This window comes from Gorilla gorilla, chromosome 10 (genome assembly GCF_029281585.2).
Source record: "Gorilla gorilla gorilla isolate KB3781 chromosome 10, NHGRI_mGorGor1-v2.1_pri, whole genome shotgun sequence".
NCBI classification, from domain to species: domain Eukaryota; kingdom Metazoa; phylum Chordata; class Mammalia; order Primates; family Hominidae; genus Gorilla; species Gorilla gorilla.
In genome coordinates, this window is record NC_073234.2 from 79,329,126 (window position 1) to 79,353,714 (window position 24,589).

A 24,589-nucleotide genomic window follows, 5' to 3' on the forward strand; every position below is an offset into this window, starting at 1 on the left:
GAGAAACTGAGCTCTCTTTATCTTCTCTATTTTCTTTTCAGTTCCAATTTCACAATATTAAGGAAAGACCCTGACGGTCTAACTTTGGCTGTGCACCCATTACATGTCAAATGAGCTGTATTTAGGTGTCTGGGGTAACAGACTAACATTGCAGCTCCTACAGAAACCATTTATTAGGTTGGTGCAAAAGCAATGCCATTTTGGACTGTGAATTTTAAATCATAATTAGGCTCAAACACATCTTTATTAATCAGAATTGGAACAATTGCAATCAACACATTTTTGCCAACGAGAAATAAGTTTGTTTATTCCTGTAGCATAAAAATCCATGTTTCAGGATTCAACAAACTCTTGGAAAGCGTTTTCTGCCTCCTGCTGGTTGTAGAAGCGTTTTCTCTGTGAAAAGTTGAGATGCTTGAAGAAGTGTTAGTTGGTTGGTGAAAGGTCAGGTGAATATAGCGGATGAGGCAAAACTTCATAGCCCCATTTGTTCAACTTTTGAAGTGTTGGTTGTGGGACGTGTGGTCGGGCATTGCCCTGAAGAATTAGGCCCTTTCTGTTGACCAACGCCAGCTGCAGGTGTTGCCATTTCTGGTGCATCTCACTGATTTGCTGAGCATACTTATCAGATGTAATGGTTTCACTGGGATTCAGAAAGCTGTAGGGGATCAGACCAGCAGCAGACCACCAAACAATGACAATGACTTTTTTGGTGCAAGTTTGGCTTTAGAAATTGCTTTGGAGCTTCTTCTCAGTCCAACCACTGAGCTGGTCATCGCTGGTTGTCATATAAAATCCACTTTTCATTGCACGTCACAATCTGATTGAGAAATGGCTCGTTGTTGTGTAAAATAAGAGAAGACACTTCAAAACGACAATTTTTTTTATTTTTACTCAGCTCATTAGGCATCCATGTATTGAGCTTTTTCACCTTTCCAATTTGCTTCAAATGCCAGACCATCATAGAATGGCCGACTTTGATTTCTTCAGCAACTTCTCTTGTAGTTGTGAGAGGATCAGCTTTAATGATTGCTCTCAATTTTTCATTGTCAACTTCCAATGGCTGACCACTATGCTCTTCATGTTCCAGGCTTTTGTCTCCTTTGCAAAACTTCTTGAACCACCACTGCACTGTACGTTCATTAGAAGTTCTTGCACCAAATGCGTTGTTAATGTTGCGAGTTGTCTCTGCTGCTTTATGGCCCATTTTGAACTCAAATAAGAAAACTGCTCGAATTTGCTTTTTGCCAAACATAATTTCCATAGTCTAAACATAAAATAAACAGTAAGTAATAAATCATGAGAAAAAATGATGTATAACATAACCACATTTATTTAAGAATGTATTCCAATATCAGATGGCAAATTCCAACAATGCAAAAGCTGCAATTATGTTTGCACCAACCTAATAGCTCGAGAGAGGGAAAAAATACTAGGAAAAAGATGCTGGACAGATAATATTATAGTATTTACCAAAGTGCCTATAGGACTTCCATTTATAGAAGTCGATCTTAAGAGAAGAATAACTAAGGGAATATTATTTGTTGAATACCTTCTGTATGGCAAACATTTTATGTGGTACATAGTTCATTATGTCATCTCAACAATCCTCTTAGGGAGACAATATTATCATACCCATTTTCAGCTGGAGAAATTGAGCCTTTGAGAGCAGGTAGTGACAAAATTTTCAGGAAAGTCTATACTTTTAACCATTTAACCATATTAGCTAAAGCCATGGGGGTGAATAAGTTCTCTTCTGGAAAGTATATAAGGTGATTTTCTTTTGAAAGAGAATGCGGTGGCTTACACCTGTAATCCCAACACTTTGGGAGGCCAAGATGGGTGGATCATTTGAGGTCAGGAGCTTGAGACCAGCCTGGCCAACATGGTGAAACACTATCTCTTCTAAAAATACAAAAGTTAGTCAGACATGGTGGTGTGCACCTGTAATCCCAGCTACTCGGGAGGCTGAGACAGGAGAATCGCTTGAGTCTGGGAGGCAGAGATTGCAGTGAGCCAAGATCGTGCGTCTGTACTCCAGTCTGGGTGACAGAGTGAGACCCTGTCTCAAAAAAAAAAAAAAAATAGAGTCTAGAATGGAACCAATATTTAGGAATAAGTATTGAAAGAGGAGTCACTGAAAGCAAATGAAAACAGGTAAACTATGACAAGGGAAGAAAAATTTGATGTGTTCAAACTGAAGGAAGCAAAACTTTTAAAAAGGAAGAGTTAACCAAGATTATCAAAGTGGTAGAGAGAAGCCAGGCCAAAAGAGGCTGCAGCATTTGGCAATTAAGGAACTATTTAGTACAGTTACACTTCCATAATAATCTTGTTCGCTGTCCTGCTGTGACTGTGACGATTTAGGCACCCACCATCTCTCACCTGGACTACTGAACATGCTTTCTGTTTTGTATCCTTGTCTCCATTCTTATCTCCACCAATTCATCTTTCACAATGAATGAAAAATAATCTTTTAAAAGCAGGGAACTGATCATAACACTTCACACTTGCTTGGAAAACCTGAGAAGATATTCCACATTGTTTAGCTTGAAATATATGCCCATCACAATCTCCTAGCAATCTTTCTATTAATAGCTCACTCTATCTTTATTTATGCCACATTAAACTACTCAAAGTTCTCTAAGCATGCAAGATTGTTTCAGCTTCTGTGCTTTGGCACATGCTCTTCTTCCTGCTAGAGAGACTTGTTGAGCCTCCTTCCCCAACATTGGCTGGTGATGAAAAGATTCTATATCTTGATTATGGTGGTAGTGACAGGGCAGTATACAACTGCCAAAACTTAAAGAACTGCTACCCTAAAAAGGTTATATTTTATTGCATATAAACTTTAACTAAATAAACCTTAGCTAAATAAATGTTTAAAAAGGATATACTGATAATCTCCAAATATATAGCAATTAAAACAAACATTTCTAAATAACCAATGAGCCAAACAAAAAATTTCAAAGAAAACTGGTAAATATAAAGTCAATGAAACCAAAAGTATTTTTAAAGCTAAATAAACTGGATAAATCTTCAGCTAAACTGATCAATAAAAAAGATTGAAACTATAACTTAGCAATATTAGGAATGAAAGAAGGGATATCAATAAAAATTCTATATACATCAAAAGGATACTAAGGAAACAGTGTAAACAACTTTATGCCATGGCATTCAATAAATTAGAAAAAATGTACAAATTCTTTAAAAGTCACAGGTTATCTAAACTGACAGAAGAAGAAATAGAAAATCTGAGTACCATCATGTCTAGTAAAGAAATTAATAGCCATTTTACAAGGAAAATTCCAGGCTCTCATGATCTCAACTTTTAATTCTACCAAAAATTTAAGGAAGAAATAATAATTAAATAAAATTCTTTCAGAAAACGGACGAGGAAGGAAGACCTCCAGATTTATGAGACTAGCAGAATCCTAATATCAAAACTGAATGAAGACACTGCTGATAAAACAACAAAAAACAACCCCTAAACGACAAAAAAAGAAAGAAAGAAAAGAAAAGGAAAAAATGTTCTTCATGAAGATAGATGAAGAAATTATAAATAAGATATAAGTAAATTGAATCCAGGAATACACAGATGATATCATGACCAGGGAAAACTTATCCTTGAAATTCAAGGTTGGTTTAATACTCAACAATCAAACAATTCATTTTGGCCTATTAACAGAATAAAGGGGAAAGAGCTTAAGATTATCACAATATATGCAGAAAAAATTTTTTGACAAAATTGAATAACAATTCATAATAAACTCAGCAAACTATGAATAACAGGAAATGTCCCTGATATGACAAAGTAATCTATAAAAATCCTAACCACAATATAATATTTAATAGTGAAAGACTGAATCCTTTTTCCTCTCATACTGAGACCAAGTCAATGATGTCCACTCTCATTATTCGTATTCAACATCATACTGGAGGTGATACCTAGTGTAACAAGACAAGAAAAAAATACTGATGGAAAAGAAGCAAATCTGTCTTTATTTGTAGATGATACCATCATGAACATAGAAAATCTTAAGGAATCTACAACAGTACTAGAATTTATAAAGTGAAGTTAGCAATGTTGCAGGATACAAAGACATTTCCATACTAATAATGAACAAATAGAAAATGATATTTAAAAATACCATTTACAGTACTATCAAAATCACAAAATATTTTGAGATAGATTTAGTGAGCTATGTTATATACAGGATATATACACTGAACACAGTTGGAAACATAGCTGAGAGATAAAGGAAGACCTAGCTAAATAGAGTGACATGTTGTATTCATGGACTGGAAGACTCAAGGTTGTTAAGATGTAAATCTCCCTGAAGTGATTTACAGATCCAACACAATCATAATCAAAATATTAGTGGAATTTTGTAGAAATTGACAAGCCAATTAATTTCAAAATTTATACGGAAATGAAAGGTGCATTGAATAACTCAAGTAATCTTGAAAATGAAGAATAAATTTGGAGAACTTATTCTACATTATTTCAAAATTTACTAAAAATCTATAGTATAAAGCAGAATGGCATAGGCAAAAGAATAGACATGGATAAACGATACAGAACAGAAAGTTCAAGGGGAGATTTACATGTACGGTCAAGTTATTTTCAAAAAATATACCAAGGTAATTTGATGGGGGAACAGATTGCTTTTTCAAAAATTAATTTTGTCCACACACAAAAAAAAATGAGAAAATGAGCCTCAATGCCTACCTTATATTTTACACAGAAGTAAACCAAAACTATAACACAGAACCAACATAAAAGCTGTGACCATATAATTCCTAAAAATAAATTTAGGAGAATATATTTATGATCTTAGGCTGGACAAAAATTTCTTAGAGAGGAAAGTCAATGCATTAAGCTATTGAATAAGCAAAAATTGCTAATTTGAATTGATCAAAATTAAAATATTCCTTAAAAACACCAAGAGCAAGCCACCAATGGGCAACAAATGTTCTCAATACATAGAGCTGACAAATAACATATGCATAATACATTTTTAAAAAGTAATAGAAAGAATGAATAAGACCTAGTATTTGATAGCACAGTGGGATGACTGTAGTCAATAATAATTTAATTGCATATTTACAAATGACTAAGAGTATAGTTGTTTTGTTTGCAATACAAAGGATCAGTGCTTAAGGGGATGGATTTTCCATGATGTGATTATTATGCATTGTATGCTCATATCAAAACATCTCATGTACCCAATAAAGATATACACCTACTGTGTACTCACAAAAATTAAAAATTAAAATTAAATATATAGATATATTTTAAAAGTTACAGTTCAATAATAAAAAGATAGCCCAATTAAAACAAGATGGGCAAAAGTGTGAACAGATGCTTTACAGAAGAAGTGTATTCGTCTTCTATTGCTGTGTAAGATACTGCCACAAACTTAAGTGACTTCTAACAATGCCCATTTATTTTCTCATAGTTCTCTTGGTCCAGGTGGGCTTGATGGGGTGTTTTGCTTAGAGTCTCTCGAGCAAAAATCAAGGTATTGACCAGGCTGGGCTCTTATTAGGAGGGTCCAATTTTTATTTGGAGAATTCACTTTTAGGTTCATTCAGGTTGTTGGAAGAATTTCATTCCTCATGGCTATAAGAATTTCACTCATTTCATTGCTGCTTGTTGGCTGGGGACTATGTGCAGGTCTTGAGGCCACTCAGATCCTTGACCCATGGCCCTCTTCATCTAAGGAACAGAGAACCTCCCTCACATCAAATACTTCTCATTCTTCAGCTCTATCCGAATTTCTCTTCTACCACCAGCCTGAGAAAACTCTGATTTTAAAAGGGTTTATGTGATTAAATTAGGCATGGATAATCTGCCTACTTTTTTCTTTTTTTGGCTTTATTAAAGTATAACTGACAAATAAAATTTTATATATTTAAACTGTACAACATGATGATTCGATATACATTGCAAAATGATTATCACACTCAAGTTAATTAATGCATCAATCACCTCACATAATTGCTTTTTTAAAATGTGAGAACACTTAAAGTCTACACTTTCAGCAAATTTCAAGTATACAATGCAGTATTATTAGCTATAGTTATATTGTACATTAGATACTCAGAACATACTCATCTTATAACTGCATGTGTGTACCATCCAGCCAACTTCTCCCCACCTCCCCTGCTCCCTAGCCCTTGGCAACCACCATTCTACTTCCACTTTCTATGAGTTTGAACTTTTCTTGTTCTTTTTAGATTCCACACAAAAGTATTTGTCTTTCTCTGCCTGGATTATTTTACTTAGCATCATGCCATCCAGGTCCACCCATATTGTTGTCACGAATGGTAAGATTTTCTTCTTTTTTATGTCTGAATAATATTTCATTCTATATGTATATGAAATGTATTTACATACATATATAATGTATATAAGTATACATGTATATGTTTTATTTATCCATTTATTCATCAATAGACAGGTTGTTTCCATAGCTTGATCATTGTGAATAATATCGTAAAGAACATGGGAGTACAGATATGTTCTCCTTGAGAACTGATTTTTGTTTCCTTTGGACATATACTCAGAATTGGTATCGCTGGATGGTGTGGTAGTTCTGCTTTTAATTTTCTGAGGAACCTCCACACTGTTTTATGTAATGGCTGTACCAATTTACATTTCCACTAACAGTGCTCAAGTGTTCCCTTTTCCCTACATCCTTATCAATACCGATCTTATCATTTTGATAATAGCCACCCTAACGGATGTGAGGTGATATATCATGGAGGTTTTAATTTGCATTTTCTGATGATTAGTAATGTTCACCACATTTTCATGTACCTATTGGCCATGTGTATGTCTTCTTTGGCAAAATGTGTATTCAAGTCCTTGGATTGTGTTTTTTAAATGATACTGAGCTGTATGAGTTCCTTATATACTTTAGATATTAACCCCTTATCATATATATGGTTTGCAAATATTTTCTCCTATTCTGTAGTTTGCCTTTCCATTTTGTTGTTTCCTTTTTCGTGTGCAGAAGCTTTTTAGTTTCATGTGGTCCCATTTGTTTATTTTTGGTTTAGTTGCCTGTGCTTTTGGTGTTAAATCTAAGTAATCATTGCCAAGATCAATGTCAATAAGATTTTCCCCTATCGTTTCTTTGAAAATTTTTATAGGTTCAGATATGACATTTAGTTTTTAATAAGTTTGAGTTTATTTTTGTGTATTATGTATAATAGGAGTCCAATGTCATTCTTTTTGTTTGTGAATATCCAGTTTTTCCAACACCATTTGTTGAAATGACTATTCTTTCCTCATTATGTGATACTGACACCTTTGTTGAAGATCAGTTGACTATATATGTATGGGTTTATTTCTGGGTTCTGTCTTCTGTTTCATTGGTCTTTGTGTCTGTTTTTATGCCAGTGCCATACTGTTTTGATTACTGTAGCTTTGTAATATATTTTGAAATCAAGACGTGTGATGTCTCCAGCTTTGTTCTTGTTTCTCAAGATTGCATTGGCTATTTAGGGTCTTATTGTGGTTCCATATGCATTTTAGGATTTTTTTCCATTTCTGTAAAAAATGCCATTGGCGTTTTAATCAGGATTACATTGAATCTGTAGTTTGCTTTGGGTAGTATGTCATTTCAACAGTATTTATTCCTCCAATCTATGAACACAGGGTGACTTTTTATTTATATATATCTTCAATTCTTCTTGCTTTTAAAAATTGATACATAATAATTGTCATATTTATGGGGTACATGTGACATTTTGATACATGCACACAATATGTAATATTCAAATGTGATTAGGATAATCTATCACCTCAAATATTTGCCATTTCTCTGTGTTGGGAATATTTAAAATCTTATCTTTTAGTTATTTTGAAATACACAATAAATTATAGTTAACTATAGTCACTCTATTGTGCTATTGAACACTAGAACTCATTCTATCTAACTGTATTTTTGTGGTCGTTAACTAACCTCTCTTAATTCTCCCCTGGCAACTCCTACCTGGTTCCCAGCCTCTCACTACCATTATTCTATTCTCTCTCTACATGAGATCAACTTTTTTAGTTTCCACATATGAATGAGAACGTACTATATTTCTCTTTCTGTGCCTGGCTTATTGTAGCTAACATATTAATCTCCAGTTCCATCTGTGTTGCTGCAAATGTATGTTTTCAGTTTCTTTCATCAATGTCTTATAGTTTTCATTGTACAAATCTTTTGGTTCTTAGTTAAATTTATTCCTGAGTATTTTTTTTTAATGTTACCAAAATTGGGTTGCTTTCATCATTTCTCTTTTAGGTTGTTGTTAGGGCATTGGCCACAACTGATTTTTGTATGTTGATTTTATATCCTGCAACTTTATGAACTTTTTAATTTGTTTTAACAGGTTTTTTTTTGGTGCAGCTTTTAGAGTTTTCTGCATATAAGTTCATGTCATCTGTAAATTATACTGCTTCATTTCCAATTTGACTGTTTTTTAAATTTCTTTTTTTAGTCTAATTATTCTGGCTAAGACTTTCAGTAGTATGTTGAATAGAGTGATGAGAGTGGTCACCCTTGTCTTCTTCCTGACTTCAAAGGAAGTGCTTTCCAACTTTTCATGATGAATACATTGTTAGCCATGGGCTGGCCATATATGACATTTATTATGTTGAAGGGCATTCCTTCTAAATATCAAATTTGTTGAGAATTTTTATTATAAAATATGTTGAATATTTTGCAAACATTTTGTATCTATTGAAATTATCATAGGATTTTCACCCCTCATTCTGTTAATATGGTTTTTCACATTCATTGATTTGCATATGTTGAATCATCCCTGGGATAAATCACTGTTGGATCTGGTTTGCTAGTATTTTGTAGAGAATTTTATATCTATATTCAGCAGGAATATTGGCTGGTATTTTCTTTTCTTGTAGTTTTCTTGTCTGGCTTCGGTATCACGGAAATTCTGGCCTCATAAAATGAGTTTGGAAGTGTTCCATTCTCTTCAATTTTTTGGAAGCAGTTGAGAATAATTAGTATTAATTTTTCTTTAAATGTTTGGCAGAATTCCCTTGTGAAGCCATCTGGTAGTGACTTTCCGTTGTTGGGAGACTTTTGATTACTGATTCAATCTCCTGACTAGTTTTAGGCCTCCTCAGATTTTCTATTTCTTCATGATTCAATTTTGGTAGGTTTTGTATTTCTAGGAATTTATCCTTCTTTTGGGGGTTATCCAATTTATTGGCATATAATTTTTCATAGTAATCTGTTACGATCCTTTGTATTTCTGTCACATCAGTTATAATGTCGTCTTTTTCAATTTTGAGTCTTCTCTCTTTTTTCTTAGTATAGCTAAGGATTTTAAATTTTGTTTATCTTTTCAAGAAATCAGCTCTTCATTTTATTGGTCTTTTGTTTCTCCTGTCTCTATTTTATGTATTTCTTCTCTGAGCATTGTTATTTTCTCTTTTCTGCTAATTGTGGGCTTAGCTTGTTCTTTTTCTAGTTTCTTGAGGTGTAACATTAGGGCTTTTTTATTTGAGATCTTTCATTTTTCTTAATGTAGGTATTTATTGTTACCAAATTCCCCCTGTACTGCTTTTGCTGCATCCCATAAGTTTTGAGAGGCTGTGTTTCCATTTTCACTGGTCTCAAGATTTAAAAAAAATTCTCCTTTGATGTCTTCTTTGATACATTAATTGTTCAGGAGTATGTTCTTTAGTTTCCACATATTTGTGACTTTTTCAAGATTCCTCCTGTTATTCATTTCTAATTTTACACCATTGTGGCTGGAAAAGATAGTTGGTATGATTTCAGTCTTCTTAAACTTATTAAGACATGTTTTGTGACCTAACATATAATCCATCCTAGAGAATATTCTGTGTGCACGTGAGAAGAATTTGTATTCTATTATTGTTGGATGGAGTGCTCTGTACATGTCTGTTAGATCCATTTGGCCTAAGATGTCAATTCCAGTGTTTTCTTATTGATTTTCTGTCTGAATTATCTATCTACTGCTGAAAGTGGGGTGTTAAAATTCCTTAAAGTTGTTACATTGCTGATTATTTCTTTTTTAGTTGGGTTAATATGTGCTTAATATACTTAGATGCTCTAATGTTGGATACATATATATTTACAGTTGTTATATGACCCCCTTATTGTAACATAATTATATTTGTTCTCTCGTTGCATTTTTGAGGTAAAGTCTATTTTGTGTGATAAAAGTATAGCTACCCATCCCTGCCCTATTTTAGTTTTCCTTTGCATGGAATATATTTTTCATCCCTTCATTTTCAGCCTATATGTTTCCTGAAAACTGAAGTGAGTATTTCACAGGCAGCAAATAGTTGGGCCCTTTAAAACATCTATTTAGCCATTTAACCAAGTATTTATTGAAGAATTTAATCCATTTACATGTAAACTAATGATTGCTATATAAAAACTTACTATTGTCAACTCATTGTTTTCTAACTGTTTTATAGTTTTTCTTTCTTGATGTCTTTCTTTGAGATTTGATAGTCTTCTGTAGTGGTATGCTTTGTTTTTTTTCTCTTTATCTTTTGTGAGTCTACTACAGGTTTTTGCTTGGTAGTTACCATGAGGCATACATAAAACATCTTGTAGTTATAATAGTCTATTTTAAGCTGACAACAACCTAATTGCAATTGCTTAGAAAAACCTCTACCCTTTTACTCTCATGACAATTTGTTTTGATGTTATAATATATTTTTATATTGTATATTCATTAGCAAATTTTTTACATTTAGTTATTTTAAAATATTTTTGTCTTTTAACCATTATACTAGAGTTAAATGATTTACACACCACCATTGGAGTATTAGAGTATTCTAAATTCAACTATATGCTTTCCTTTACTAGTGAGTTTTATATGTTCATATATTTTCATGTTACTAATTAGTCTCTTTTCATTTCAGCTTGAAGAATTTCCTCATAGCTTAGCTCCCACTTATGAGTGAGAACAAGTGATGTTTGGTTTTTCATTCCTGAGCTACTTCACTTAGAATGAGTAGATAATTTCAGATGATCTGTCTTACAGTTCACAGATTTTTGGTCTACTTGATTAAGCCTGCTATTGATGCTCTCTATTGCATTTTTCATTTTATTCATTGTACTATTTAGCTCCAGAAGTTCTTTTTTATTATTTATCTCCATTGAGCTGCTAGTTTGTGTGTTTTCCTTATTTCAGAGTTATCTATGTTCTCTTTGAACTCACTGAGCTTCCTTAAGACATTTATTTTAAATTCTTTGCCCAGCAATTTACAGATCTCTATTTCTTTTAGATCAGTTCCTGGAAAATTGTGTTCCTCTGATGGTATGTTTCCTTGACTTTGCATGTATCTTATAGTTTTGCATTGGTATCTGAGCAGTTGATGGAGCAGTTATTCCTTCTAGACTTTATAGACTAGCTTCACGGGAAAAGACATTCACCTGCAGGTTGGTGTGAGGGCACTGCACTGACTGGATGGAGTTATAGCTCTGGGGAAGGCCCAGTATAATCTCCACATGGCTTCATCAGCTGAGGTTAACATTGGCAAAGATTGCAGGATTCTTTAATGGCCAAGGCAATGCATGTCTGCAGCGGTGATGAAAGCAGTTGGGATCTTTGGTGGCTGCTAGGAACCTCTTGATCTCTTTTTCTCCCACAGGGGATGTCATGGTTGAGGGGATCCCTCTTGGTGCCAAGCCCAGCACATAGGCACCCTCACAGTGTCAGTGACAATGGTGTCTGATGCACAAGTGGGCATCTGCAGAGCAGCCACAGAGATAGGGTCTGGAGTGCAGGCACTGTGGACAGACAGCAGCTCCAGGGTCCAGGGCTCTGGCTAGCCTACATTGACAGGAGTTCCAATGTTTGAGATGCAGGAGCCTGCCAAGTGACCATATAGCCAGGGCCCAGAGTGTGAACACATGCAGATAGACAGTGGCTCTGTGTCCAGGGCACTGGCTATACTTTGACAGCTGTGGCTGTAGTGCCTGAGACACAAGTGTATGTGCAACAGCCATAGAGCTAGGTATGGAGTGTGGGCATGTGCAGAGTGTTCACAGAACTGGGGTCCGAGGTGCATGTGTGTGCAGAGAAATTGTGGCTCTGGGTTCCAGAGCAGGCATGGGGTTGGGGGTAGGGGTGGCAGCCCTGGTCTGTGGTCAACACAAAAGCACATCCTTTTAGACAGTGTGCAGCAATGTTTCCCTCTCCTGGAGATCTATGGTGGGATGGCTGTTGGTTACTTCAGTGGCAAAAGCTACTGATGTCCTCTGTAGAGTAGGCCAATGGGGTCAGTGCCAACAAATACTACAGGGTTTTCTGCTGTGGGGGTTGTTGAGGTCCTCAGTGGCTAAGATTACCAAGGTCCTTTAGAGGATAGGCCACTGTGGATCACGATGGGACCCAACATATGGCTGATACACATAACTCATCCCTGTTTGTTTAATCTTTGTTTACGGCCATCTGCAGACATTGCTAAGCCAATCTCCCAAGTGACTTTTTTTTTTTTTCCACTGTGTTTTTGCTTACTGGATTTTTGAGCCCTCCTAGGTCTATTTTTGTTTGTGGATAGCTGTCTAATTGTTGTGTTTTGTGGAAGTATAAAGGCTGGCATCTCCTACTTTGTCGTCTTGCTGATGTCACCCCTAATATGCTTATTTTAAAGTCAACTAGTTAGTAACCCTAATTATATCTACAAAATCCCTTTTGTCATGTAACATAATGTAATCACGGGAGTAACACCAGGAGTAAATGTCATGGGAGCCACCTTAGAGTTGTGCCTACCATGAAAAAATATATAAATGACCAGTAACACCATGAAAATATGTGTTCAAAATCATTCGTTTTAAGGTAGATGCAAATTAAAACCACAATCAAGAACCAGTCCACATGCAATATAAGGGCTAAAATTTAGAAAAACAACAAGACAATACTACATATTGGCAAGATTTTGAAGCAAGTGCCATACTTTTCTGGAGGGAATGTAAAATGTTTCAATCACTTTGAAGAACATTTTGGTAATTTCTGTAAAGTTAAATGTATAGTTACCATATGACTCAGCAAATCTACTGCTTAATATTTACCCAAGAGGAAAAAAAAAAACAAAACACCTATGTTTACAAAACAGTTCACCGAAACAGTTCATTCATCACTGCCCAAAACTGGAAATAACCCAAACGTATACAGATAGGTGAACGAATAAACAAACTGCATATTCATACAGTGAAATTCTACTCAGCAATAAAAGGAATAAACTATTCATATATACAACAACATGGATGAATCTCAAAAATATTATGCTTACCTAAAGAAGCCAGACACAAGGGAGTATGTACTGTATGACTCCTTTTATATGACATTTGTGAACTAATCTCCAGTGATAGACTTCAGGTCACTTGTTACCCTAAGTGAGAGATAGTTAGACTGACTAGTTAAAGGCACAAGATAACTTCCTCGGGAGATAGAAATACTTTGTATCTTTTTGGGATCATGGTTATTTCAAAAGACTTTGGATTTTACATGTATCATGGATACTTTTTATTTCATGAAAATTATACTTACAATGTTGATTTAAAAATATATTGTATATATTTCTGAAAGAAACAATGATTTATATTCTTGTATTATTTAACACTTCTGGAATGTAGTTAATGAAAATTAGAGATAAAATGCAAACAAGCTGTAAGTATTTTAAAAAGGAAGGGTACCACTATTTGCAGATGAAATCGTATTTCCGGAAAGTCAAGGTAACAGGGTGAAATAGCTCTGGGATTACTGAGAAGTCTTAATAAAGTGTCTGGATATAAGATAAATATACTTTTCTTGGACAAAATAAATAGTACATCCTTAATAGCAGTACAAAATATTAAAACAAAAATATGAAATTTGTATGATCAATCTTTACAAAATATGCACAGACCTGTATAAATTTAATATTGAGATAAAAGGAAGACAAATAAATGGGAAACTACATTTCTGGGTGAAGAGACAAAGCACTAAAAATATGTTCTTTATAAATTACTTCCTAGTTTTAATGAAATTCCAATAAAATCCCCAAAAGAGAGGAGCTTTGAAAATTTTGAAAAGAGTGAAAAGGGGACTGGCACTGTCAGGGTTACAATATAATTTAATCTCTGATAATCAAATCAGTCTAATCATAGCAATATAATAAAAAATTGAAACAGATCAATTGAACAGAATAGGTAGCCCGGAAACAGATCTTATTATGAACTAATTATGTGTATATGACAAAAGTGGTATTACATCACAATGCAGAAGAAAAAGATTATTCATTAAATGGTGTTGGTGTAACAAATAAAGTATTAATGCAGATTTTCATCCCATGGTGTATGCCAAAATAAATTCCAAAATCAAATTTTTACTAAAGCCTTTAAACAAATATAAATGAAGGTAAATATTTATTAACTAAAGTGTTCTAATACATTGCAAAGGCAACAAGTAGCAAATTTGCCTACGTAAAATTTCCCTTAGAAGAAAGTTCAATGAAGTGCAACAGACCCTAGAGATCTGACTCATCACTAGCTTCTATGTCTAGCACACAGTGTGTGCTCTAATAAATCTTTACAGAACACATGAAAACTTTTTTCTTACTTTTTTGAAAGGCAGCAGCACTATCATTTTTTAACAATATGACAAATTGGGAAAAATGTGTCATATATGAAGCAGGATTAGTATCCTCTTATTAAACATTTGATTAGTATACTCTTATTAAACATTTATACAAATGGTAAACTTCATTAAGACCCATGAGGTACACAAGTATGTGAACAAACTGCCACAAAAGAGGGGATACAAAGATCAATCAATATTGGGGAAATGTTGAATGTGAATAACAGAATTGAATATTATCTGTCAAGTTAAAATTTTTTTTTAAATAAAAAATAGCAATATCCAATGCTGGTTTGAGTATAAGTGTAATAGGTCATCTCATACAATTTGGGGGACTTAATACGAACTTCATAGAAGGGTGATTTTGCATTCTATGTTGACAGCCTTAAAAATATCTACCACTTTTGATCCCGTAATTATTTTTCAGATAATTTATCTTAAAACATTACTTGTTAGAAAGAAAAAAAGTTTATGAAAAAAGGTCATCATATGATCACAGATATTAGTAAAATTGGGCAAATACATGTCAAACAATGGGAAAATGAATCTTATGGCATAGCCTTTCAATGGAATAGTACATAGCCATTTAAATTATTTAAAAAATTATTCCATATTTATTTAAATTATTTACCTTTATTGTCCCATTAAACAGAGGAGGAAGCTGATACACAGCGGGTTTATGTGACTTGTTCAGTCTCTGAACTAACTAGCAGGATGTGATATCGAGCAGGCTGCCTTCCTAGTCCACACTCTTAATCAATGCACCATACCGCCTGTGTTTGTTAAAACATAAAAAAAAAGTTTTCAGTAATTTTATGGGTGTGTGTGCACAGGTGCACCTATGGGGGGCTCCTTGAGCTCCTCTGTACACTTTCACATCTTCCAAAGTTTCTACAATAAGCATGATTTTTAAACATTGTAAATGACCTTAATAAATTGTAATATTCTTTTATAATCCTCAAGTAAACTTCATTTTGTGTAGTCACACTCAAGAGTTTTCATCTTGGGATTACTGTCACCCCCTATTTCCAGTTCTCTCTCCATAGATGCCCTGGAGAGCCTCTGGCCTCGCGTCCAGCTTGCTCACCCGGCCTCCCTGGGCTGCATCCATAGTACCAGGATCCTCACTGTTGAAACGCTCTCTTATTTCCCTGCGCCGCTGCAGACAGCTCCAGGGTAAAGTTGTCAAGCGTTCAAAGGCCACAGGAACGGAGTCTTCGACCCTCCCAGGTTTCGGCCCCATGTGGCCTCGCAGATTCCTAGCGGCCGCGGGTTCAAGTCCCAGCCGCTGACGCAGGCCAGGCACTCACCCGGAAACGCAGCGACCTTCCCAAGAGTGGGGCGCCCGCGGAGAAATCCCCTGGGACTGGCAGGGCTGGAGTCGGCCTGCGTCGCACAGGCCAGGAGGCCACCGGTGTTTAGGGTTCAGATCTGGGGACCAGCGCCAGCAGACCGCAGTCCTGCAGCGGCGCCCCTTGAGGACGGCACGCGGAGCCTCAGGGGCAGCAGTCCGCCCGGCTGACCATCCTTTATTAAAATAGGACAGTTCCTGAAAACAATGCTTATCTCAAGCTGACTCAAAACTGGCTCTTGAGAAAATCCGGTGTTAATTAAAGAGGGTTGTCGGGGACAAAATTCACGGCTTGTGTTTTGCGGGGGAGTGGTTGTGGGGTGACCTTAATATAAACACGTTATCTCGAGAGTTAATTATGTCCCTGGTTGGAAACAGGAGAAGAGGGTGACTGTTTACGCAGTCCATGGGAACCAGCGTCTCACTTTAGGGGACCGTGGGCAAGGGTCGCCCTTCGATAGCGCGGCGGCTGGTCCACCAGAGAAACCAAGTTTTCTAGGTCGCCGGGGAAAAGCGGAAAATTAGACTTGAGCCAGCCTTGCTCCTGTGAGACATTCGTGCACTCATAACCCAGCAGTGGGTGCCTCTACCTAGAATGAGCCCTGCATTTCCCGGATCCGTTCAGGGGGAAGCAGCGAAATCCCCAAATCCGCTTCCTTACGTGGCTAATAAAGGGGTGCTTACAGAGCATAGAAAAACAAAACAAAGAAACAAGAATACCTTGAGTGTTTTGACGTTTGAAAACCCGACTCCGGAGAATCATGGAATCATATTCCAAGTTTCAGTGTCTAATGAAGTTTAAGGGGACGCCTATTACTTGGGTTTGTAAAATCGCGGCGTCGCGCGCGCCCCAAGTCAAAGCTGAGCAGAGCAGGGATGGGGAGGGTCTCCGGCCCCAGGCGCGGCGCGCGGGGCTTCTGCCCAGTTTCCTGCCTCACAGCCGCGGTGTCCGCCCCGGCCCAGAGCAGTTTGAGCAATTTAGAAACTCGATAGGAGGCAGCAGCTGGTCTCCCACCACCCTAAAAATAATCCGCTCCGGCGCACTGCGTGCTTCGCCTAGGGGAGGAAAACTGTCATCGGAGTAAGTGAATCCGTGTCTTTTACATGAATGCCATTTAAACATTTTTAGGAATAACTGTAAGTTGTCGATTTTGAGCTAACATTTCTGCTATCCAAAAACGCCCTCGCACTCTCTCGCACTCTCTCGGCACTTAACTTTCGCGATCGCTATTTCTAGAATTAAGGGACGAGGCCCGGCTCGAGAAGTGAAGGGGTGGGGATCAGGTTTCCAGTTTTACTTCAAAACTGCCGTCTCCTACTCAAATCAACTGGAAACAGTGAAAGGAGTTATTATTAGGAGTTATTATTACCGCCTTTCTTGTAGACAATTCTTGTATGTTCAAGAAGTAGTTTTCTATCTGCTTAATTTTTGTTACTCTTTGCTTTTTTTTAGGAGTTCTGCGTCCGGGTTTGAAATTTACATCTTAAGACAGTGTAGGAAGTCGGTGTTTTGAAGGTAGCTCAAGTGCACCGGCAGGGGTTTGAAGCAGCGTGAAGCTATTGCCCAAGGTATTTATTTTTTGCTTTATTTGTTCAGTTTGGGATTTTTTTTTAAAATCCCATTGCAGTATCTAAGGAATACCTACTGAGTAATTTCAACATTTCTTTTGGTGTGGGATGGTACTTCACAGCCACTGAAGAGTAAATGGGTGGATTCAGATCAGGCACTAAGTCAGAAGTCAGTGGTCATTTTTGCCAGTGATTTTCCCACTTGGATCTGTCATAGTTATAGCCATGGTAGCTAGCTAACTAGCTATACATCTTCTAGTTTTTATTTCATGAACTAGGGACTGAATAACTTCAAAGAAGTGATTACAGCATTTGTTTTTGCAAGTGACATCCATCCTGAAAATGCTCTAGATGATGATAAAGCCCTAAGTTCTTTAAAATGTCCTGCTTCTCTTTCATAACAGAATTTGGTTAATCTCTAAAGAATTAAATCCTTTTATATTAAAAGGATTAAATTATGATTAAAGAATGAATCCTTTTATATGTAAGAAGGAAAACTTTTATTTAAATTTAGCATGTTTTCTCCAGGTGTTTCCAGCATTTTAAACTCTCTGCAATTGCTATTCGATCAGAACTAACGCTTTCTGCTAAGTGAACAGGAAGGAAGACAAGTTTTCACTTGCTTTACTTGTAGTCTATTTTCAAAGGACAGGGCTGGCCAAAATAAATGGTGTACCTTATATGCCTCAGCACTTAAATGTGTTTTTAGAATTAAATCAGATAACTACTGCTCGTGTCTTGCAGAGGAACCAACAGACTGGATAGGTCAGGTATTATATTCACCAACTAAATCCAAAATGTGTATGTTCTAGATGTGTGGAATTTCATGTAATGCATTTCGAGGAATAAAAACACTGAGGGTGCGATTCTCGCCATGAAATCACAAGTTAGATAATTAGGAGTATTTCTATTTTATGTTTTCTGCTCCGTAGACATACGTTAGAAGCAAAATTTCACTTTGATCTTTGTTTTTAAAGTTTATTCAGTCAAGTTCTTCAACTCTATCACCTCTCATAAACAACTGAGCATATTTCGATGGCTTATGCTTGTGGAAAGGGAAACATTATATCTCCCCATCTGCTCTCCCTTCTTTCTCTCTCCTTGATGCTTGGGCCTCCCTCAGTGCTTAGCTGAATCTAAACAGCTCCAGAAGGGGTGGAGCTGAAGGATGTCAGGTGACAGAGTTTAGCCAGCAAGAACAGCGATTTATACCCTTCCCCAAACATTCCCAACTGAACCTGGTGTCTGGGAGGGAAACATTATGACAATTGGAAATTTAAGAATTAGAAACGTGGATTGAATAAAATGCCTTTGATAAACACAATAATTATCAATATATCAGCAATAAGTTTACTGCCTCCCTCTTTTTGTCCATGTTGGGTTGTAATGGAGGCTGGCTGTTAGAGTGCCACATGGACTCTGGATGTTGGATAAGGAGACTACGGGTTAAAGGGAAAGGATAAATGAGGAGTCAAAAGAAAAGGTGAAAGGAGACATGCGGTAAGGTAATGGACAGGTTCAGAGCCGGCCGGAAATGTGGTTAGAGTTTATGGCAGACAGAAAAATCGTTCTAAAGCGCTTACTGTACCAACTTGAAGTTTACACTTTTGTTTGATTGCATCATTGCTTATTTTCCTATCTTTTAGATCATATACCCCTACAATATACCCACAGCTACTGAGACTACTGTAATCTGATTCACACAGTCTAAAACCACAGGCACTGTTTCTGACGTGCACCATTGGATTCCTAGTAACTAGCACGTGGTTAGCATCAGTAAGTGTTTTTACAGTTAATTAGTTAATGGCATAGAATTCCAGATATCTGGTGTATGTCTGAAAATGTTCTTAAATTTTTCAGGTGATTGTACTTCTCTGAGATTTTTTTTCCAGTTACACACAACATTTATCCAAAGGCGATTTAATTGGTAGATTTCAGGATTGATTAAATACCAGGCAAGCAATGCTTATAGCTAATGAAGGGTGTAATTTGCAAAGCAGCAGGTTATATTTTAGCATCTACCTCAATGATACTAGTTTATAAATGTGGCCAACTGGAATATTATAATTTTGGATAAGATTATAAAAGTTGCTAAAGTAAAAATCATTTTCTAGTTTGTGCGAGGAAAGTTTATATATGTCTTTCAATTAAGAGTGGGCCTTAAGTTTTCTTTTTATCATTTCTACTAAATAAAGGAAGTAGCCTAAAAAATTTCATTACTAGCTATTAGTTTTTAGTTTTGTTTTTGTCTGTCTTTGCCAGAAATATATCTAACATACACCTATAAATTAATAACTTCTATTTTGCTGTTTTTTAAAAACTTCAAGTCCCTTTTATTCTTTTATCCAGATTAAAACCTTAACAGCTTGTTAGAATTTACCCAGTGTATAACTTCACCTTGAGGTGTTAAAAATACAACTTTTTAAAAAAAGATGAGGGAAAGACTCAACTAGAGAGCATATCAATTATTTATTATAAAAAGCGCTTATCAGGAACAATATGTGAGACGCATTCTGTATAAGTATCTAAGATTGTAAATACACAGACTCTTTAGCTGAGGCATTCATATAATGCTTTATAAAACCTTTGCTTGAAATTCGATTTCTCTAATAATTTACCTACCATTGACAATCTTTTCTGTATAACACTCTGTTTTTTCCTAGAAAAGTATTGTTTGTGACCATTGCTAAATCAATTATCAATGAAAGGAAAGAAAGAAAAGGTACTATGCTAGTTAATAAAATTTTTGCCAGCTTTTGTAATGCAACTCAGAATCCAGTGTGACATAAATATAGAAAGGAAACTAGGTCTAGTGAGGTTAAAATCTTAAACTGCTACTTGTTTTAAAGAACAGATACAATACTTTCTTTAAAAAGCAGGTTGGAGGTTGTGTAATACAGTGGAAAGAAATAGTTTATAAGTCAGACATTTGGGTGTGGACATGACCGCTTTACTGGTTGGCAAGTTACTGAACTTATCTGGACCTCAGTATCCTCCATTGTAAAAGATGAATTACAAGGTTGTTCTGAGGATTTAAGACATGCAAAGTGCCCAGAACTTAAATAAGTAGTAGGCATCATAAAATAAAATAAGTTTTCAGAATGTCAAAGCTTTTCCTGGAATTTCACAGCAGTATTTTGATGGAGCAGACCTTTGCTTATCTCCCATCTGTTTGGGCACAGCAATAATAGAGAACCATTTAACATGTAAGTGAGAGCACGTCACTCCTCTGCCTCGGAATCCCCAGTGGCCCACTTCACTAACAGTAGAAGCCGCAATCCTGACAATGACTTACAAAGCACAGTGTGACCTTGTCCTCTGTTTCCTCTCTAAACTCATCTACTTCTACTCATGGAGTACCAATTTCCAGTTAAAAGACATCCTGTGTTTCAAACTTGCGTAGAGTGTATTTCATGTGAGAATATTCTAACTATGGAATCTGAGTAGTTTCATTGACTTGTCATTTGAGTTAGGTTTAATTCATCTTGAGCATTTGATTTTTAATATTCTTCAGGGAAAGACTGATTACTGTTAGCCGTTACTGCAGGCACACTTGTTTCTGTATGTTAGTATTTCCCACAACTAGTGAAATGTTTCAGCAAACTCTGTCACAGTTTACTGAACAACTTTTGTTGTTTATTAGTACATTTTCAGTGAGTATGGGAAAATATTTGAAATTATATCATTTTGACTTTTTAGTCATTGGTTCAATTTTTTTTCTCCTTTTTCTTAATATATGACCATTGTTGTTCTTTGAAAGCATTTTAGTCAGACACTCATTTGAGGTACTACTATAGGTAGATATTAATTATAATACATTTTCCACATGAAAGCATTTTTCTCTGGAAGTAGAAGCTATGGAAAAGAAGATCTCATAGGACGTATTTTATAAGAAAGCTTCAAGTTGCTTTGGCACAGAGTTTCTTATTTCTTCAGCTATCAAAGTAAAAGGGATTAATTTTATGATATAGCCCCCTATTCAAGGCTTTAATAATTTTATGAACAAGAGTTTACTAATAAGAGGATTTTTCTTTCTCATTTCTCTCCCTTTTAGAGTAAACCATATAAGAAGAAATGAGCCTTTCATTTTGTGGTAACAACATTTCTTCATATAATATCAACGATGGTGTACTACAAAATTCCTGCTTTGTGGATGCCCTCAACCTGGTCCCTCATGTCTTTCTGTTGTTTATCACTTTTCCAATATTGTTTATTGGTAAGTAATCTAATATCTTATGTTATGCCACTTGATGTTTATATATCTTGCTAATGGCTGAGATTTGGGATAATGTTGACTTAATTTCTGTAACATGGAAGCTGATGGCTGTGAGAAATGAACAAGCAAGTATTTTGTGTTTTTCAAACATATATTTTTGACAGGTGATCTTCCGTAGGTGAAATCGAGGTCACATGCTTGCTTAGGCATGGCCTTCAGGTAGCAGCAGCAGTTTTTTAAAAAGAAGGAGAGAGAAATATATGAGATAGATCTACAGCATTAGTTGAGCACTTACTTTGGGTTAGGTAAAGGGAATGGAAAATGAATAAAAGAGTACTTGCCTTCAGGGAATAGTCCAGTGGGGCAGATGTGTTAAAGTCATGAGAAATGACTATGCCACATTGTAAGCCTATTTACAAGCACAGGAACAAATTAACCTGCTGAAACAACTCACTCTTTGGAGGTGGTGGGGAAGATAGTGAGTGACATGTCTGGGGAACTGGAAGATGCCAAGCATGCAAGTTACAGTGGGAGTGATGAGGTTGTGTTTTATGTAGAAAGAGGACATTCACAAAGAATTTGGAAAGAATTTAATAATACAGTTTTGTCTATTATTTTACAGTTTACATATGTACAAAATCTGATAATTAGGGGCAATTATGAATAATTTGTATAACTTACCCAAACAGACCCTTTAACTTTTTAAAAATTATGAAGTATTTTGATACCTAAAATGATGGACATTAATATAATAAATATCCATTGAGCCTACCAACGCTCATCTAAAGAATATAGAAATAAGAATGAAAGGACCTCTCTCTGCACACCATTTCCTGGTCTTGTGACTCTTTCCATATCCTACGTTCCTATCTTTTCACAGGAGACAACCACTATTTTGAGTTGATTGTGCTCAATTTTTTCATGTATGGTATCTTTCCAATTAAATAAGTGAAAAAGTTTTCAGATGCATTTTCTTAAGAAAACTAGCAAAATTTAATGATCTACTTTAAGGGAATGTTTGAAAATCATTCATACACTTTTATTTATTCATTTAACAAATATCAATTGAGAGGATACTATGTGCTTGGCATTATTCTAAGGGGGATTAAATAACTCATCATATGGTATATACACAGGCCAACATAACTCTTGGTACACAGTTATGTGAAAAAAATGTACAGATGCTAAATATATTGAGACCAGAATGGCCATATGTAGAAACATCAGCCTTTGTTTATGTAGTATTATTTGTAGGCCATGAAGAACGCCCTTTGGCCAAAAGTAGAAAAATGGATTTTTTAACTGTAATTCCACAATTAATAATTCCCCAATTATTGACATCTGGTTAACTTTTTGAGAGCAAGAACAGTGACATTCCATTTTGTATCCCTAGCATCCAGCACAGAGGCTGGCACCAGGGTATTTGAATAGAAGAGAATTTGAGGGGACATTGTTAAAGGGAAATAGAAAAAATTCAGACTTTTCATTTATGACATTGGCTGCTTGAATTAGTGAAGGATCATAAATCAATCTTAAAAACTATCAGGTACTAGGAAAATCATAAGGTTGCAAAAAAAGACATAGAACTTGCCTATGGGAGTTTACAGCATAAGTTCTAGTAGAATATATTAAATATAACTAATCTTCCAATGATGAATAAATTGAAAACAACTAAGACATGAATATTCATTTCAAATAAAAGGGGCATCTGCTGCCTATACAGAAATTCTTTCCTGCAGTATTTCAAGCCCAAACCCCCATTTGTTCTTGAAGTAGGTGGGGCTTTTTTTCTACAGTCAAAAAATGAGAAAAAAGAACAAAACAAGACAAAAGTGGGGCCTACTAGCACACCACATATGACCTAGTATTACTCTACGTAGTAACTAAACTATATAGTACTTTAGGGAGAAAACGATCAGAATTTTACTAACATATAACCTTGAATTTTTTTCTTCAGTGGCAAGCTAACGGTGGACCTATAATGGTTTTGAGCTTGCTTAAAAGCTCATCATCAAGAAATTTAGCTTTCTTTGAGAAAAGTATCAGTACTACTTGTTGAATAATAGTGCCTGCCTAGTCATACATAACAATTTTTCTCATATGATGTGCATATGATTAAGAGTTGACTCAGCTAATGAGTCCTGTATTTTTTAACCAAATATGTCTTTTCTTGATTTAGCCCTTTGTAGATTTCATGTCTTCAAAGATTTTCTACACCAAATTTCATGTATTATTATCATCAACTTATTTCCTTTTGAATTAATCAGAAAGCTGTCAGGAAGAGCTTCTGATTAGCATGAGGTAGAACCATGTTGTCATCCAGAGTTGGTATTATTCCTGAGTAATGCCACAAATGTTAATGTGTTAGCCTGAGTAGTCTTGTAAAAGTTAATTGTAATTCTTTTGAATAATGAAAATAGACTAGGATTTCCATTGCTACTCTAAAAGTGTTAAGGTTTCAGGACCCCCCCACCCCCGCCTTAAAGCTTATCATAATTTAAATTATGTTTATTACAATTGAGCCTTCGGTTTATGTCTTTTTGTTTTTAACTTTTCTCTCTTTTTTTCCAGGGTGGGGGAGCCAAAGCTCAAAAGTACAAATTCACCACAACACATGGCTTCATTTTCCGGGACATAACCTGAGATGGATTCTTACATTCGCTCTCCTGTTTGTGCATGTCTGTGAAATAGCAGAAGGCATTGTTTCAGACTCGTAAGTGATCTAACTTAAATAATACCACTGCAATATACCAGTGGGTATATTGATTACACAAGTTCACATCTTTGTAACTTGTGCCCATAAATGTGCTTTATATTTTTTGCTCTCT

The 24,589-nt window shown here is 35.6% G+C and overlaps 1 protein-coding gene and 1 pseudogene across 6 annotated transcripts in view; one reads left to right on the forward strand and one right to left on the reverse strand.

The window, feature by feature from the left end:
- Positions 1-246: 246 nt before the first annotated feature.
- On the reverse strand, positions 247-1,264 carry LOC129525922 (histone-lysine N-methyltransferase SETMAR-like; annotated as a pseudogene).
- An 11,563-nt stretch (positions 1,265-12,827) lies between these two features.
- Positions 12,828-24,589, forward strand: part of ABCC9 (ATP binding cassette subfamily C member 9) — a 147,863-nt gene continuing 136,101 nt past the window's right edge. For 2 of the 6 annotated variants that reach the window (XM_055358453.2, XM_055358454.2), the window contains exons 1-5: positions 12,828-17,057; positions 17,430-17,545; positions 19,192-19,321; positions 21,600-21,761; positions 24,333-24,474. In XM_055358453.2, coding sequence (XP_055214428.1) covers positions 21,620-21,761; positions 24,333-24,474 — 284 coding nt within the window. In that variant the 5' untranslated portion in view covers positions 12,828-17,057; positions 17,430-17,545; positions 19,192-19,321; positions 21,600-21,619. Of the gene's footprint in view, positions 17,114-17,429; positions 17,546-19,191; positions 19,322-21,599; positions 21,762-24,332; positions 24,475-24,589 lie in introns of all 6 variants that reach the window. The other 4 variants (XM_019039382.4, XM_063694123.1, XM_063694122.1 and 1 more) reach the window with 3 other exon arrangements.